General features: G+C 44.9%; 1 protein-coding gene and 1 pseudogene across 8 annotated transcripts in view; both read left to right on the top strand.

Annotated features, from left to right (window-relative positions):
• The window catches only part of LOC137618708 (zinc finger protein 454-like), a 584,206-nt gene that overhangs the window by 482,425 nt on the left and 82,967 nt on the right, over nucleotides 1-18,814 (top strand). For 6 of the 8 annotated variants that reach the window (XM_068348869.1, XM_068348868.1, XM_068348865.1 and 3 more), the window contains one exon: nucleotides 12,725-14,494. The exons of the other annotated variants lie outside the window; for them this stretch is intronic. In XM_068348869.1, coding sequence (XP_068204970.1) covers nucleotides 12,908-14,410 — 1,503 coding nt within the window. In that variant the 5' untranslated portion in view covers nucleotides 12,725-12,907 and the 3' untranslated portion in view covers nucleotides 14,411-14,494. Of the gene's footprint in view, nucleotides 1-12,724; nucleotides 14,495-18,814 lie in introns of those variants that run through there. 8 annotated transcript variants of the gene reach the window in all.
• LOC137619348 (5S ribosomal RNA) lies at nucleotides 6,532-6,650 on the top strand (annotated as a pseudogene).

Below are 18,814 nucleotides of genomic sequence, written 5' to 3'. Positions count from 1 at the left end.
GTACAGGTAGAGTTTCAGAAAGTCAAAATACACATTAAATAGATTATTATGGTGTCTGTACTTTATGGAAATTCAAGTATCACAGCCAGTTTTGGAACTTATCTACTGCAATAAACGGGGGGTCACTGCTTTCCCTTCCCACGTTCTTTTTCTCTTGGTGGTAGCACATTATCTTCCACAGTGTTAAGATAGTTCGAAGCCTGTGCTGACAACTTTGGGTTTTGCCCAGGGTCTTTCATTGTCAGGCGAATCGCTGCCTGGCGACTCCTAATGTCGCTTGGCAACAGCTCCTCAGGAGTTTGGTGGGAGATGTTCTCAGCAGGTAGACCTATAGGCTCCCCCAAACCCCCCATCCTTACCTCACAAGGATGGTGAGGTTGCAGCAACCAATAGAACTAACAGGTTTGAGTGGGACTGGAACCTCAGTCTTGCATTCACCAGTCAGGGACATGGCCACTGTAACCTTAGTGTTGGTGACCTTTGCTTTCGTTAGGCATAACTTCAGGTTGCTTAACACTGTGAGGTTTGATCAGTCTCAGCGCTCACTTCTTCCTCATGAGTCACCATCTACCTATCCACTCTCTTTCTGACTAAGTGTGTTCTGCCACCTTGGTTTGTGTGAAGTTTCCCTTTTCATCTGACACTTCCAACAAGATGGTTAGTATCTCTCTGGTAGAAGGAGTTGCAAACTATGCCTTTTCCTCCTTATGTCATTTTTAGGAGTGTTTCGGCATTTGACAGTGTTTCCTGGTCGTCACCTTAGAAGAATCAGTTACAAGGTTGTCCTGGTGATTGTTACGATTCTAATTATGTTTGTGTACTCCCCCCTTTTTGCCTTCTGGCCAAAGGAGTTATGTAAAGACAAAACAAACAATGGCTGCCAAGCGAGGACAAAAACAAAGACGTCTGTCCAGGTCCGAGCCAAAAGTGAAAGTGGGCTTCACCGGTGTGTGGGGGGGGGGTAGCTAGCTACGACTCCCCTACCCCCCCGCTAAAGACGTTTAGGATTCCTTTATTTGATTTCCTTTCTCGATTGGGGCCTTTGCTGCGACGAAGGACTTCTTTTGACGTCAGACCGAGATTGGCTCTTGAGTGGTTGTCTTCGGTCTCCCATTGATTTATGATGAAGATTTTCGTTTTTTCCTATGAGCCAAATTTTCAGTCGGAGTCTCTTTCAGTCTTTTGTCCTCCTCATGCTCTTTGCGAGATTTCATTTGGCTTTAGTAGTTTTAATTAGTATTTTTTTTCTTTGTCTCTTGCCTCTGGGTCTCATTTTTGTGTGAGGAAAAGGTAGTTGGCAGGAAGCAGTCTTCTTTGTTGGTCACAGGAGTCTCGTTTGTTTACCTTCAGCCGCTCTCTGGCACTTCTCTGAAGGTGTTGTCTGGTGACCTCCCTTTAGCAATGAATAGTTTATTTTGTCTTGGCTCTTTTCACCTCGTAGTTGGTACGATTCTATAGGCTGTTTATTGTTACTGACATTCAATTCTCCTTTGGTTTTTCTGTTTGCAGTCCGGTTTGTTTCAGGTAAGAATTGGGGAGGTTCAGTATTTTCTCGCTTAAATTAGCCTTTGTTGTTACCTCCTGCTCTAGAAAGGGGAAATTCTTCCAGTTCCCTCCTCCTTGACAGTGGGGGTAACTGGGCATGATAAATTATCCGAAGGTGATGTTTATCAATATGGAGTTTTCATTCTAAAACTAATATTATTAAATACTTATCTGGATAATATAGTCCCACCCACTTCTGGTAATATGCAAATAATGAAAGAACAGTTTGGACTCTTGTTCCAGCAGTAAGTGTTACCAACAGCAGTTCAGAATATGAGGTATCAGGGCTGCCAATGTGGTAAACATTTTGGTAGTTATTGGACTTGAAGACTAGCTAAATTATCCAGGTAAGTATTATAAATATTAATTTTAGAATTAAACCTCAATTTTTCCTAACTATACAAACCTTGCGCTCTTTACTCATACTTTGCCCACCAGTACCTGTCTTGGCCCACCAGTACCTGTCTTCCTTGAAAACCCGGTAAGGATAAGTTTTCAGTAGCAAACTATCGACCAATTGCCTTGATATCTTGATGATGTAAGGTCATGGAGAAGATGGTCAAGGCAAGACTGATGTGGTATCTGGAAAAGAAGGGTATTTTATCACCTATCCAGTGTGGATTTAGAAAAATGCACTCAACAACTGATGTGTTGGTACGAATTGAATCCTCTATTTGTGAAGCCTTTGCTTCCAAACAGCACCATGTAACAGTCTCAATGACCTTGAAAAGGCATGTGATACTGCATGGAGACATGGTATACTTGAACCATTCATAATTTGGGATTACGAGGAAAGCTACATTGTTCATTCAATCATTTATTTCACTTAGATGTTTTCAAGTGAGACTGGGGGTAGCTCTATTAGAGAGGAAATGTCAGGAAGGAGTTCCCCAGGGTAGTATGTTTCTGTATACATCGAAACTATAAAACAATTTTCGTTTGTTCCGTAACCGAAATACAAACCACGCTATTTACATTGGGTTTACCTTTTAGCGTAGCTGAAATGGCGAGCCATTAGAATTTAACGAGGGTGTATTACCCCCGCGCTAGTTAGAGGGGGGGGGGGAGTAGGGGATTCGTAGCTAGCTACCCCCCCCCACCCCACACACCGGTGAAGCCCACTTTTGGCTCGGACTGGGACAGACGTCTTTGTCTTTGTCCTCGCTTGGCAGCCATTGTTTGTTTTGTCTTTACTTAATCGCTTACTTTTCTTTTACTCAATATATATGTAAAAATTTTTTCATGTTTGTATATATATTTGAGTATAGAAATCAGTAGGTTTCCTTTTCAGAGTTATGTGTGTAGTGTACGATATCTCCGTGGAGCCCTCGGCAGTAAGGCCACCACGGCGTAATTTTATGGGTTGCGATCGAGTTTGACTTCGGTCTTTCTCTCTCTCTCTCTCTCTTGAGATCGTTCACCCATTTACTACGTTTACTACGCCCCTTGTAGCTTCCTTCCCGTGTGGGGGGGTTGCTACGCCGTACGTTTTGTCTCAATTAGTTTATGAATCTAATTGTATTTTTTAATTTTTCAGCTTTGTAGAACGATTCCTTTCGGGGTTTTCGTTCTTTCTTTAGTGTTCATTCATTTTTAAATTACATAGTTTCATAATTATAATTGTTATAATTCTGTTTTGGTTACAGCTCTCCCTCCGTGAGTGTAAGTGGTTGTGAGGGCACGTGCCTGTTGTGTAATTCTTGTTTTCCTTTCCCTCGGGATTCCTCTTCGGAGCCTTCCCGGGGGAATGAATGTGTACTAATGATTTTTTTTTTAATTTTTTTTACAGTTACCGATCTAGTTTGTTTCTGTAATATGGCAACGGTGTGAGCCGTCTTATTGAGGCCTGGGGATTCGGCTGTTGCTGCCTCCCCTTTGGATTTTCGTCAGGGGCGTGTCTCCTTCTACTGGAAGTACTCCCGTGACAATTGACAGCTCTTCAGTTCATTTTAGAACTCTCAGGAGGCTTGCCTCCTTGGGTGGGTAACTTTCCTTCCGAGGGAAGTTTTTCCTGTCCAGGCTTGAGTTTTTCCCCTTTTGGGGGTTCTTTTCTTGCCTTTTTTTTTTTTCCGTGCGACTATGCTCATGGTGCTGAGCGGTCGCACCTGCAGTTTCGCTCAAGGGGCTGGGCAACTACAGGAGCCCCTCTTCGGAGGATTGCTCCTTTTAGGTCACTGGCTGACCAGTCTCTTCTACGAAGTGTTTCTCTTTCGTTCGCGAGAGTGTCCACTCATAGAGACTCCTCTTCGGAGGATTCTTCTGCTGCTGTTGCTGTTGGCCTCCTTCGCCGTAAGGCTCACCGTCTGCCTCGTCGTAAGGGCCTCTCATCTCCCTATAAGGGTGCTAAGAAGCGCCTTTTTGAATCTCTGTTTGCAGCCTACAACTCCTTCTTCTTGATCTTCTGCCCCTGGTGCAGATGAACAGCAGTCTGACCTCATCTTCCGACGGGCAACGGTCTTCCTGACGGACAACGGTCTTCCCGACGGACAACGGTCTTCCGACAAACATCAGTCTTCCGGCGGACAGACAACAGTCTTCCGACGGACATCAGTCTCCCGACGGACATCAGTCTCCCGACGGACAACGATCCCTTCGGGGCAAAGGGTTGCCTCCCACGGGGGTTCTTCCCTTGCGTGTCAGGGTTCCCCTGCGCGCCCTTCTGCTGTGTTCTCTCCTGCTCCTGCTCAGTGTTAGCGCACAGGCGCTTTCCTGATCGCTAGCACTCTCCTGTTCGCCAGCGCTCTCCTGTTCGTCAGCGCTCTCATGATGATCATCTCTGCTGTTCCTGTTGGTTCCTGTTACGCGCCCTGTGCGCCCACGTTCGCCCTCGCAATCTAGAACTTCGGTTCAGGTCTGGGTCAAGGCCTCCTCTTCTACGCGCAGGCTTCCACGCGTTGCCTTCTGCTCGTCAGCGATCACCAGCTCGCCAGCGACCTTAGACTCGTCAATGTTCACTTGCTCGTCAGCGATCTCCTACGCGTCAACGATCGCCATCGATCTGCCACGCGGACGGGCGGGGTGCTGTCGCGCGGACGGGCGGGGTTCCGTCGCGCGGACGGGCGGGGTTCCGTCGCGCGGACGGGCGGGGTGCCGTCGCGCGGACGGACTGGGTGCCGTCGCGGACCGACGGGGTGCCGTCGCGGACCGACGGGGCTCCATCGCGCGGACCGACGGTGTTCCGTCGCGCGAGCCTACAGTGTTTCTTCGTGCGAACGTCGGCTTAATTCTTGTAGTATCCATTGCTCGCCTATGGGTTATCGCTCGCCGACCACCAGCTCTCGCCCTTCCTACTACGCTCGCCCTCCTTCTGTGCTCCTTCGCTCACCTTCGTTTGCTTTCCTGCGTGCCCCCGCATGGGCGCTTCCACGTTCGCCCACGCGCAAATCATTGATTTATCATCGCGCGAGCTCCAGGGCAATTGCGACCGCGATTCCCATTGGGGTTTTCGCAGCATGGCCAGGCTGGCGAGTGTTCTGGAGCGTATTTCCAGAACACGGCCTCACCCCGTAAACGCAGAGCATGGCACATGCAAGAATAAGAAGAATCTTCAGGGAGGTCTGAGCAACATTCTTCTTTCCAGAACCTGGGTTAGCCCTTCCCTGTCATTCACTGGAAGGATTTTTGGCGGGGGCTTTCCGTTCGAGATTTCTCCATCGGCCACGGGGTGACTGTTTACCCCTTCCTCTTCTCCATCTCGTGAAAGGGGCTTACCAGATCCTTTCCCTCCTCGGTTACGACCCGAGGTTTGGTTCAGGGAAGCTACAGGAAGGTCATGGGTACTTTCCTCCTCTCGGGCCCAAGCACCTTGGCGTTTCGTCATCAAGTATCGAACTTGCGGGCAAGCTCGATGTTGAACCATCTGGACGCAATGATCGAGGGCTTCCTTTCGGGTGTCTCATCCGTGGATGTCGACAGCCTCAGACACCCTTCCATCCTTGAGAAGAGTTTGTTTGTGCCCAAGGACAGAGACATAGACAGCGGTTGTGCGGAGGAAGTCGATTTCCGTTTTCGCTCCTCCAAGGCGCTTTCTTCCAGACTCTGCAGGGCTCCAGCGCCTCTTTCTTTCAGCCACGTCGGCCTAAGTTATCGGACTGGCTACGACAGCTGAGACAAGGTGTCCAATTGCAGTTCCCTCCTGTCAGGAACAGATGGCACGGGAGGCTCCCCCGGGGGGGGCATAGTCCTAGAGGGAGCGGCAGAGTTCACGAACTCTAGGATTGGCACCCCTCCCCTCTTGCAGGTTTCACGCTGGGAGGATGCCTAACGTTACTCATCTGGATGACAGCTTCCCGATGCCCATTTCTGCACGATCTCTGTGATTAGCCAAGGATTTCGCGCCTGCCGTCTCTGTCAGCGAATTCAGTGTCTCTGAACCTCTATGCCATAGGGTCGGCAAGAGTTTGCCCGTTTGGGCAGAATGATCCATACCTTAGGAGAAGGTCCTCCATAGGATCATCGACGGCTTCACCCCCGGCTTCTTCAGTCGATCCTTTCTTGTAAGGAAGTATCTGAGACGGGAGTTCCGTAGTCGACCTCTCAGCCCTGATCAAGTTTGTCGAACAAACTTCGTCCAGCGTGGAACAGCAGAATCGATCAGACTGGTAACGAGGCGACAGGACTCCTTAGACCCTGGATCGGAAGGACGGGTACTTTCAGTTTCCATTCCATCCATCTTCCAGGAAGCTCATGGAATTCAGCCTAGACTGCAGGTATTCCTGCTTAAGATGCAGTGTGGCGATCCCGCCGTGGCATCGCAGGTTTTTTTCCCCAGAGAACTCTCCCTGCTTTCCTCATGGCCGCTCAGGTACAGGCTTCCACCTCCTTCGCTTTTTGGAGGTCTGGTTAACTCCAGTAGCCTTGGGTTCGACCTTCTTCAGCGCCGGGACAGGCTTCCGGATGCTTACCATGAGTGGGGGTTCATGGTATTTTGCTAGGAGCCTTCTCTTCTTCTGCCTCAACATCTGGAGTATCTAGCCATGATATTGAGTCAACGGCCTTACCACGTTGGAAACCCCGCTTCTCGTCTGTCCAGCGAGGTTAAGCAACGTCGGTTCTGGTCGGTACTTGGATGGGTGACCACCTGGGGACGCCAGATTCTGTTGCCACCTCCTCCGAGCCTTCCCTTCAGTTGACTGTGGCAAGGCTGAGGAGAGTCACAGTACCTGTTCTCAGTCAAGCAGAACTTTCAGCCCTACCTTGGAACGTTTCCTAGTTCTCTTTTCCTCATTGACCCGTCTATAGTTCTGAACGGTCACCTTAGGATAAGTTCCATGTGGGGCGGTCCAAGTTCCGGTGGTTTCAAGAAACGATTAACCAGACTTTCTGGCCCCTATGGGACCAGCGGAACGATTAGACCTGCAATGGGTGTTGACCTATGGAACCTCTTGATGGGAGTGGATATTCTCGTCCTTTCCCCACATTTTTTATGCTGTTCTCGGACTCATCAAAGAAAAGGGGGGGGGGGGCATGTTCCGGTCCAGGCCTATAGTCAGGACCTGAAGGATACCTCTCCATCATTCAGGCAGGCTTAGGGGCCGTAGTCTGGCCCCTCTACAGATCCTACAGTTCCTGCCGAGTCGCTCCGTGCGCGTCGACTTAATGATTCTGGCGTGTTCTAACCAGCAGGGGACGCATTTTCACACCTTCACATCTTGCAGTAGAGATACCGAGATGATTGAGATACTCTCAATACCACCATCGGCGCTCTCATTCCAGGCAGAGGAATGTTCTCTCCAACTATCCGAGCAGAGCCTCGTAGAGAGAGTGTACCTGGGGGTCTTTGGCCTTGAGTAACCAGCAAGTCCTGGTCTGGGGGACCTGATCGCGACAGCTTGGAACCTCAAGCTTCCGCTGTTCTTCCCCCCAGTCTCAGACCCCGAGACTCTGCTGGCAAGGTGCATTCCGGTGATGGTGGGACAACATCCTTGCCTGCGTCTTCCCTCCTTTGTTGTCTGTTGAGAATGGGTCTCAACAAGACCAGGTTGTTTGTCAACCTTTCAATGGCCCTGAGAGCTCCACTGGGACTATGCGCAAAACGGTTTCCGGACCCTCTGCTTCCCCTGACGGAACTCCCGGGAGAGCTTCTCCCACGGCACAGGCTACTCAAACAACCTCACTGCAACATCTTTCATGAGCCGGGGCGTCGCTTCGGCTTCATGCTTGGAGACACTACGCCTCCTCCTCAAGAAGAGACAACCCGCTACAGTCGCGGGACGGAGGTCGCGTTCTCTGCGATAGTCATCCGCAGGGGTCTTCCAGGCGAAGTGAAGAGTCTTCGGTGGTTGGTGTCGTGGGAGATATACCTCTTCCCTTGAGGCCTCTTCTCCAGCAATAACGGTCTTATTGCCTTTCGGCGGGAGGAAACTCCTTTCTGCTCTCGGCAATGAAGCCTGTCGCTCAGCCTTTCCCTGACCTTCAGGCTTAAAGGAATAACTTTTTCCTTCCCGCTGGACCTTTCCTCGCGCATGCGAAGCTACGAACGTCCCTGCCCTAGTCGGAGTGAGACCTCCAACTTGGAGCATGGCTCGGACTTTTTAGTCCCTTAAAAGATCTTCTCATGACCCTTTACGTCAGGCCTCTGATTGTATTCCATCTTGGGTCTCCTGCTCACTCTGGCCGCGGCCAGTGTGTAAGCAATCTTCTTGGTCTTGTACGACTCCGCCCTTTCTAAGGAATGGGGGAAGGCAACATTCAGGTTCGCTCCTGAGTTTTTGGCTAGACTCAGAATCTTGGGGTCCCGGCCCTTCGGTCCAATTCCTTCAAGATTTCGAGTCTCCATTCTGTATCTGATGTTCCAAAACCTTCTCCTTCTTGCCAGTAAAGGAATCGAGAGGTTAGCTTCGGGAACAGCTGCAGTTTGTCCTCGGTTGCAGCCGGTTTGGGAGCACAAGAAGGACACGGGGGAGAGTCACCAGTATACCTCTTCAGCTCGGACTCAAGGACATTCATCTCGACCTGTCTCCAGACCCTCCCCTGTCACGTCGCCCTACAGCACGATGTCGGATACATCGCAACGTCCCTCGCCTTCGAGTAATACTACTCTGTGACGCAGGTGCTACAAGCTGGAGTCTGGAAGCGTCTAATGACCTTCGCAGCCCGCTTCCTGCAGGGCGTGACCCACAGGAGTTTCGATACGTTTTCTATCGATCTGTGGTGGCTACACAACAGCTGGTCTAACCTCAGGCTCCTTTTTGGACAGGTAGCAGAAGGTTGAGGGCATTGTTATCAGGTTTTAGTCTGCATGAACGAAAGAAGTATGTCTGGCCCTTACTTCTTTCTTCATCATCCCCTCTACGGGGAAGCAGCATCCTGGTCTCTGCATAGCTGACCTCAAACCTCTGCAGGTAAACCATGCTTCCTTGTGTTCCGAGTATTGAGTCAATACTGTCGCGTCCCCCATACCCTGACGAGGTGGTATTGGGAACGTCCTAACCCAGAGTTCCTTCTGGAACTCCAGGTCAACTGCCTAGGACGTGTCACACTTCTTCCTTCACACACAAGCTTATGTAGGCCCCACGGTTCCTTGCGGAGCAAGGAACTTGTGAGGTGCAGGGACTCCTTTTCTCGAGTGCGACTCACTCGGATTCTGAGTCCCCGGGTAAAGCCAAAGCCAGTATGGCTGGGGACTTTCCACACTACCTAAGGGGTAAGTCACCCAATGTAAATAGCGTGGTTTGGATTTCGGTTACGGAACAAATGACAAATTCGAAGATAATTTGTATTTTTCCTAACCATACAAACCTTAGCTATTTACACACATTTGCCCGCCAGCCCTGTCCCCCAAGACAAATCCTACCTCTAAGTGAAAGTGAGCTTCACCGGTGTGTGAGGCGGGGGGAGGGGTAGCTAGCTACCACTTCCCCGCTAACTAGCGCCGGGGTAATACACCCTCGTTAAATTCTAATGGCTCGCCATTTCAGCTACGCTAAAAGGTAAACCCAATGTAAATAGCTAAGGTTTGTATGGTTAGGAAAATACAAATTATCTTCGAATTTGTCATTTTTTTCTAAGTTATGTTAAACACCATAGCGGACGGTCCCCTTAATAGACCGTAAGTTCCTGTCCAACAAATCAAGATGAGAATCAGCAGCTGAAGACCAGACAGGAGAACAATACTTAAGATGATCACCAATTATCATGAAAGACTTTCTCAATAAGCCAATTTTTTGTGCAATTGAAAAAGACACCCAGTGTGTTTCTCAAAAGTAAATTTGCTGTCGAGAATCACACCTAATTTTTCAAAAGAGCCATACAAAGTCAAAGGAACATAATTAATGCTGAGATCCAGATGTTGAAGAGCCACTGTCCTTGACCTACTTACAACCATACTTTGAGTTTTGTTTGGATTCAATTCCATACTACATAATTTGCACCATGTACTAATTTTAGCTACTTTACTTTTACTTTGATGGCTGTTTTTCTAGTCCCATACAGCAGGGGAACCCCACTCTCTACAGGACCTCCACTGTCGTTCTACCTTGTTCGTTCAGAGTATTTAAACTTTCTTTTCAACGTTTTGAGATTTGAGTATCTTTTATGAATAAAGAGTCCGATACCCCACAAGACCTACCTTCTCTCGGTATGTGAAAGAAGACGTGTGGGGGGGCGTCATTTCAGTGATTTTTGCCTTGTCCAAGTTATTTAACCTTGTTTCAGATAATGCTAGCATATCTAAATATTTTTCGTTTATCAATTCTCGAAAATGAAGTCTTATTACCTACAGATTGTATATTTACATAGCCACAGTTTATGACATCCCTCGTAACCATGATCAGTATTTTGCGCTAGTCTTTTCAATTCCAAGTCAAAAGCATTGCACTCTCTAGAATTTACTGTGTGGTCACTTGGTCTGTTTAACTTTGTGCAGTTTATACACTTTGACACTTGCGAATTACACTCCCTGGTGGAGTGTCTCCCTGAACATTTCCCGCAGACTTTATCTTCATTCTTAGACTTGCAATCTTTTTCAAAATGTCCATACCTCTGACAGTGGTAGCAGGTGATCACGTGGTACCTATCACGTATGTTATAGATACCCCATCGTAACAATACTTTGTCCCCATTATCATGAATAGCCCTCCGAACTTCAGGATCACATTTCAGCACATGGTAGGTGGTACCGCCAGAGGCATTTTTCTTCAGGACTACACTTATCTTATCTTCTATATTTTGGATTTGGTCCAGGCAGCGATTTCTTTGAATCAAAGCATTTACTACATCACCATCATCATTGTATAGATTGTATATCATTATTTTGGGTTTTAGTTTTCCGATATTTCTCGTTTCAGTGTCAGCCACCAATGACTGAATTTTGTTTACCGCCTCTTCTCTGATCATATTGTTTGCAAAGTTTACAACAACATTTCCATTCATAGTTGACCTCGTGTTAAGTATAGGAATGTCTTTAAGTACTTGTTCAACCTCACGGTTTCTTTCAGTGATTTTAGTTGTTAGTTGATTTAATTATCAACAGATTTTTTTCCTTTGTCAGCAAATGCCGGTTTCTCCGGTTTTGGGTCTTTCAGTGTTTGAAGTGTTGCTTTAATTGATTCCATATTCATGGCAAGAATGTCAACTTTCTCAGTGAGGTCGGTGGTCTGGGTGGTATTTGCTGCATCTGCGCTAAGGTCCGCAAGTTTATTTTCCAAGTCATCTATTTTTGCATCTTGTTCGTTCAGGGACAGATCTCTCACGTTTACATTTTCCTTTAATTTTGATATTACTAAATTTTTTGTCTAGCTTCACGTACGCAGTGTGGGCATAACCAGTCTAGGTTTTTCCATTCATTCTCACTGATGGCTGTCACTATATGCACACATCTCTTATGGTAGAGTCTATTACATTCACATACTATCCATTTTCTCCGTTCTCCATCCGTTTCATTACATATGAAGCAGACACAGTTAGGAGCAGACATAGTGTACTGTTTCTTATCACTAAGGTATCACTTAGATCTCTATTAAGGGATTTAGCAACTACAGATCTACATTAAGGAGATGAAATTGATGCAAAGAGAGTAGCATCATCTGCATATGTGATAAGCTCATTTTCTAGGCCAAACCACATGTGTATATATTATGAAAAGTAGCTACCACAAACATATTTACATATTGAGGTAACATTACCAATTCTCCAACAAGTGCTAAAAGCTCCTCTTCTTGCTAACTTGCGCAAAATAACAGATAACTTCAGAGCTAAGAAATCTGCAGTTTATAAAGAATAAAGGAAGAATGGCAACCGATTCGTCGTCAGTGATGAATTATTTTCCGTCTGTAACCACCTCAGACAATCTCCAGTGCCTGCGTCCCGTTGTGGGAAAATTTACTCCTGCTGCCAGAGGTACAAGCCCCCAGAAAAACAACACATACCAAAAGATTTGAACACCACAACTCGTGTCTTTTGTGCCCACTTGACACTAGCAAGCCACCGCTGACGCCCTCTTACGCGGACTCTTTCCTCATTATCCATCGCACACTGAAGGCTTTCTTATTCACCATTCATGGTACAGAAGACTGAGTCTTCATTAATTGCCAAAAACCTGCATATCTCCTACAAGATTACCCACCTACAGTTTGCCCTATTTCACATGTATGTCTTTTTTAGGGGGGAGCCTTGTAATGCAGGTGTTTCATACACATTCATATACTGTATTGCTATTGCTTTTTTTCTCTCTCAATCATTTGTATTTAAGCTCGTTATCTTGTTGAGTAAAGTCACTTACATTCACCTCGCCTTTCTGTTTGTACCTAACAGCTACCTCGCCACACTACCAACCCATTATTCTTATACTTGGTTTGTGATTCTTACTGACGCCCCTCCAGTGGGTACGGTTTCTCTTTACATGGGAGGGTATAATTCATGTATGACCCAGGGCCTATCACTTTCTCCTATGATAAACACATAGGGGGCAATAGTGACCTCTCTCTGCTTCTCCACAGATCAAGCCTGGAACACTTCCTAGGAAGTTACAGAACCTTCCAGTTTTGGTTCCAATTAACTTTCAACCTTGTAATCGGTGAGTCGCCCAAATTATAGGACTCGGTTTGTATGGATAGGAAAAATACAAATTTCTTAAGAAAAAGCTCATTTTCGGTTGAATATTGTCTTTTCATTTCAGAAAACTCCAACAAATATTTTCATCTTTTCCTTTTCCAATGATAGATGTTCTCTATTATTTCAGATTTTTCATCGCAAAGGAAATAATCATGCATCTATTGTGACGAAGATTATGTAAACTACTGAAGATATCTACAAGAGATACAGGACTGGGAAAAAGGAAGAAGGGTCTGTGTTAGTTCATGCTGTAAGACTTTCATGTAGAGAATAGGAAGTTTGTTGTTAACTTTATATTTGTCTGCTGTTTATGATAATATTGAAGAGGATGTCATCCAGTGATAGGGAGGGGATTAAGAACTCTGAATCAATAGAATTTCCAATAAAAAGCGAAATGGAAGATTCCTTTTCACACTCTGCAGTCAAGATAGAAAATGATGATTTGGTCAACAGTTGTGGACTCTTTGATGATGACTCTCTTTTCATGGACCCAGACGTGGAATTCAAAGCAGAGCCAGAATTTGAAGCAGAGCCAGAAATAGAATTCAAAGCAGAGCCAGAAGTAGAATTCAAAGCAGAGCCAGAAATATTTGAGTCAAATGAAGGTGACATGAAATACTGTTTCGACTCTGATGCATCAGTGAGTGAGGAGGATTCACAAATCAGCAAAAGGGAAGTCAATAAAGAGGAGGAGAAGAGTGTAAAGACAAGTGTAAAAGAGGAAAGTGACATACATTTGGGATCCAGTAGGAAAGAGGACAAAGGAGAGGGAAGAGGAAGGAGGAAAAAAGGTTTACAAAAAGCGGAGCAGATGGAAAACAGAGGCTGTGAGAAACCTCTTTGTCAGGAAAGTGATTCCAAAACTCAAATTGATGTTGGTATGACAGAGAAGTCGTTTGTGGGTGGAAATTCTGAAAAGCAATTTAGTGGAGTAGTTAACACCAACACTCGAATGCTAATTCACACTGAAGACCTTTTCAGATGCAGAGAAAGGGACAAAACATTTTCTAGTAAAATTGTTATTAAAGTACATTATGGATCTCACAATGGGATAAAGTCATTTAAGTGCAGTGTTTGTTTCAAAGCATTTCCTACAAAAACTCGTCTTGCAAGACATTTTAGAATTCACCCCGGGAAGAAACCATTCAAGTGTAATGTCTGTGACAAAGCATTTCATTCGAAAAGTCACCTTACAAGACATTTTAGAATTCACCCCGGGAAGAAACCATTCAAGTGTAATGTCTGTGACAAAGCATTTCATAAAAAAGAATATCTTTCAACACATTTAGGAATTCACACCGAGGAGAAACCATTCAAGTGTAATGTCTGTGACAAAGCATTTCATTTGAGAAGTATTCTTGCAAGACATTCTAGAATTCACACCGAGGAGAAACCATTCAAGTGTAATGTTTGTGACAAAGCCTTTAATATGAAAGGTAATTTTACAACACATTTTAAAATTCACACCGAGGGGAAACTATTCAAGTGTAATGTCTGTGACAAAGCATTTCATTCGAAAAGTCACCTTGCAAGACATTTTAGAATTCACACTGGGGAGAAACCATTCAAGTGTAATGTCTGTGACAAAGCATTTAATATGAAAGGTAATTTTACAACACATTTTAAAATTCACACCGAGGGGAAACTATTCAAGTGTAATGTCTGTGACAAAGCATTTCATTCGAAAAGTCACCTTACAATACATTTTAGAACTCACACTGGGGAGAAACCATTCAAGTGTAATGTCTGTGACAAAGCATTTTCTCAGAAAAGTAATCTCTCAAAGCATCATAAAATTCATAATGGGTTTTGATGGAGAAATGGTGATGATAGGAACACAAGACCAAGGACTCCTAACAAACAGCTTCAAGAAAATGGTGGGCATATCAGGAAACGACCAATGTAGGTTTTGTCATGCAGCAGTTGAGAGTGTTGGTTATCTGGTTTCAGCCTGCCAGACTCTAATTCGCAGATGGTCACTACACAGCTCATCACAGTAAGATCTGTAAATTTATACATTGGAAAATATGTAAAGAATACAAAATTGAAGTAAAAGATAAGATATGGGAGCATAAACCAGATCCAGTTACCACCAACAGATACATTACCATCTTTTATGATGAGATAATCCCGACAGGAAGATATATAGAAGGAGGTGCTATAAGACCTGATATTTTGATCTGAAATGAAGAAGAAAAAACAGCAAAGAATATAGATGTGACAGTACCCAGTGATTTTGGCCTCAACAGAGCTGAGAGGCAGAGAATAACAAAATATCAAGAACTGAAGAACGATCTGAAAAATACTTTTGAACTGAAAGAAATAGAAGTAATACCTGTGGTGGTGGGGGCAGCAGGACTTATGAAGAAAAGCCTGAGACAATACCTTCAGGGGATACCAAGTTGCCCAAGCATAAATGAGGAGCAGATTGCTGCCATCAAGGGAACAGTGACCATCTTGTAAAGAGCCCTCGGATACAAGGCTAGTGGAGTATAGAGGTGCAACCGTAGACCCCAAGTTGAGGTCCATTGCATCACTAATATAAAGTAGAGCTAATTAAGGTATTAAGAAAAAGAGTGAAGCCATTTAAGTGCAGTGTGTGTGATATGACATTTGCCTGGAGAACACTTATTTCAAAGCATAGGAGGAAGATTTGTGCTGGAGAAAATTTTCAAGGGAGAGGGGAAGTTGTGTTCTTTTGAAAAGAAGAGAAAGCTGGTACAAAGCAATTAAATTTCCATATTTGCCAGACTCTAGCTGTGCTCTCTCTTGTTAGGTCAATCAACTGAAATTGAGACAGTTCCATTGCAAATGTCTCTTTACTGGACATTTGCAAACAAGTTTAATGTAATTTTGATCAAGCCAGAGAAACATGTCCGATTAAAGGAGATCTGTGTCTCCCTGGTGATGTTCAGCTGCTTGTGCTATTGCACTCTGATGGGTCATCTCATGTTAGCTGGTTATACACCTCTTCGTTGTACTGTACCTCTGACTCCCTAATTATTCACATCCTTTGTTGCTTAGGAACATTTGACAGTTAGGAACCTTAACTGTATTTGTGGAGATTAAATGGTTAGAGGAAATACTTGAACAACAGAAAACAAAAGTGTTTTATTTGCATTTGTCTGCTGATCTCTTTCGCAGTATGTGGTGGAGGAGGGACATTATTACTGTAGTGCAGCTTTCTTTAAGAATTTTTGTACTTAGTTGAATGTAACTCAATTGGTTTATTATTATTATGCTGAATTTGTTTTTGTATTTCAACTTCTATTATTGGTTTATTGCTACACATCATACAAACCTTTGACCTTTCATAGGATTATGTCTTCAGGTAGTAGTAGTGGTAGTAGTTGGCGAGTAGGCCTCCCCTATACACCAGGTAGCGTAATTGTGTTACAGTATCTGTGCTAACTGCCTTTATCAAATACTGTATACCTGTTCCTGTTGGGTTGCATGTCTGATGCTGTCCTATCCCTCATGTGTACGTGACCTTCAGTGTCTGTCAATCTCTGACTGCAGAAGATGAACTTCAAGTTCTATCTTTCATCTTCAAAGAGGTCAAGGAAGGCCGATCGATGAGTTGCCCTCTCTCTCTCTCTCTCTCTCTCTCTCTCTCTCTCTCTCTCTCTCTCTCTCTCTCTCTCTCTCTCTCTCTCTCTCTCTCTCTCTCTCTCTCTCTCTCTCTCTCTCTCTTTTTTTTTTTTTGGGAGAGAATATCAGTGCATGCCGATAATGTCAATACCTGCTGCCATATCGGCTCCCCGTTGAAGAGTTCCTGAGATGACAACAGAATCTTCTGATGTGGCGCTGCCAAGGAAGAAGTTACAGAAGCACAGGACGACTGATAAGTCTGATTCTCCACAATCTCAGTCTGGTTCCTCTGCATGGTTTTGTTGGAGGAACAATGTTATAGCAACACCCTTCCATTGGGAAGGCATTGAGGTACAATACAAAGTACAAGGGGACACGCTCCTGCTACCAGTGCCAAATCTCATGAGAGATGAGCCACAAGGTCTATTGGTCAAGATACATACCCTTGCTCTAATTCCTCTCCTGCCAGGATGCTTGCCAGCTATTTGGTGACCTTCTCTTCACACTCCCGAACTAGCAGGCGACAATGAGCTACCATAAGGAGCTCTCCTATGAAGGTTGACTCTTCAGATCAGTTTTCATAAGCAGTGAGCACCTTTTCCTCGCATACACCTCTTAGTCTCCCTCTCCACATGTACTATCATTCCCACAAACAGGATGATTACTGGTTTGACCTAGAGTTTATATAAGTTCACGATCATTGCCAATTTCAAGGACACGAGATGTTACAATCTCCCGAGCAGAAGCAGTAATTGTTCACTCTCTTCTTTCAATAGCCTTCCTCATCTGCTTCTTGTGGAATTTGCCACTTCACCCTACCTCTTCAAAGATAGCAGTCGGGACCACTGTCTTATGAATAACCTCTAAGAAAGACCTCACCATTTGCTATGGTGATTCTCTCCTGTCGTGCATGCAGTTGATCACCTGTACCATTTGCCTCATTCTCCAATCGTGCTTATTGTTTGTATCTTGAAAAATTTAATAACCTTTTTTCCTCCTCCTCCTCATATTTGTATCTTAAATCCAAACACAAGTCAAAGAAAGACCATTAAGTTAATGTATCAGTAAAGAGACAAACCTCAAGGAAAGAATTTATTGCAAACACAGGATATCAGAGAACAAATATGTATATGTCCCTCTGCTGCTGAGAGCCCCTTTTTGGGCTGTATCCCTCTCCAGTTTTTTCTTCCTACCTTTGCCAAAGCTAGCATTGCAAAATGCACTGTGATTATCTTGCATTCTTTTCTTGTGCAGTGAGAATCTGTCAAACTTTGACACTAGCTTTCTTACCTGATGGTGTCTTTGCTGATAGAAAGGTTCCTTTTCAATTTGAATTCTAAGAGAAAGTTCAGACTTCCTAAGTACAAAATGTTATCTTACTTTGAAGTTCTTCCTAAATGAATATTTTTTTCAGTTAGTCTATAAAGAAAAGGGAATGTTTTTGTGTCTGTATAGTTGTAAATTGACTTTGAATATTTCTTCTATTTTTGTATTGCTTACATGTATGTAACTTAAGTGTGTTATATTATTCTTTACTTAAAACAATTATTAATTTGAGATATTGTATTTTTCACGTGAATTTTTTAATTGAATAAATTATTCTTAAAGATATGTCCTTATTCAATTTACACTTTAGTTCCTTTTACACTTCAGTATTATTAAATGGACAGTTGTTCTGTAACTGGAATACAAACCTTAGCTATTTAATAGGGGTATTACTTTCGGCGTAGCGGAAATGACGAGCCATTAAAATTTAGGAGGGTTTACTACTCACACCGCTAGTTAGCGGGGGTAGGGGAGGGTAGATTGCTACCCACCCCCCACCCCCCCTCACACACCTGTGCTTGAACTTACTTTGCTCTCGGCTTGGATGGTAGTCGGACGTGTCCACTGTCATCCTCGCCGCTCATTGGCAGCCATTAAAGCTTTTTTTTTGCTTTCTCTTTTTGACAGTTTTGTGTGTGAAGTTGGCCTCTGCTATTATGCGCACCTGCCATGGCTTACCCGACCGCCCCTGTGGAACATTCATGTCGGCGGTCGAGACAGACCCTCACGCCCTTTGCCCTTCCTGTAGAGGTCAATGGTGTGACAGTGATAATAAGTGTAGTGAGTGCAGGGAGTGGTCTACCTTCCAGTGGGAGAGGTTTTCATGGCGACGGAAGAAGAAATCCAAACGGGATATTTCTCCTTCGAAGGTTTCTTGGAAAGGAGAAAAACCCAAGGCCTCTTCTTCCGTTGCTCAAATCTCCTCCGAAGCTCCCACTCGGTCGGTCTCTTTCGAGAGACCGTCAAGTGGTAGCGTAGACCGTTGTACTGTTTTCCAAGCTCGGGGTTCGAGAGATGGCATTGCCTCCCCTAGCGAGGCAGCTCTACCTCTCCCCCCGGGGGAGGAATTGTCACTAATCCCTCTTTTCCAGCTTTGGTCTGCCTTGGGGCTTGACGGTTCGCCCTCCAAGGAAGTCTTACTTGACTACATCCGATTGGGTGCCGCTGTCAAGCAATCGCTGCCTCTGGCAGAGGTTGATCCTCTGTCAATAGTCAACGTTGTAGTGTCAGAGTTATCCAATGCGGTATCTCCTACTACCTCTGCCTCTTCAAACCCCACAGTAGCTGAAGGCTTAGTTTC

The sequence above is a fragment of the Palaemon carinicauda genome, chromosome 25 (genome assembly GCF_036898095.1).
Source record: "Palaemon carinicauda isolate YSFRI2023 chromosome 25, ASM3689809v2, whole genome shotgun sequence".
In the NCBI taxonomy this organism is placed as follows: Eukaryota; Metazoa; Arthropoda; class Malacostraca; order Decapoda; family Palaemonidae; genus Palaemon; species Palaemon carinicauda.
This window is presented reverse-complemented; position numbering and strand designations above follow the sequence as displayed.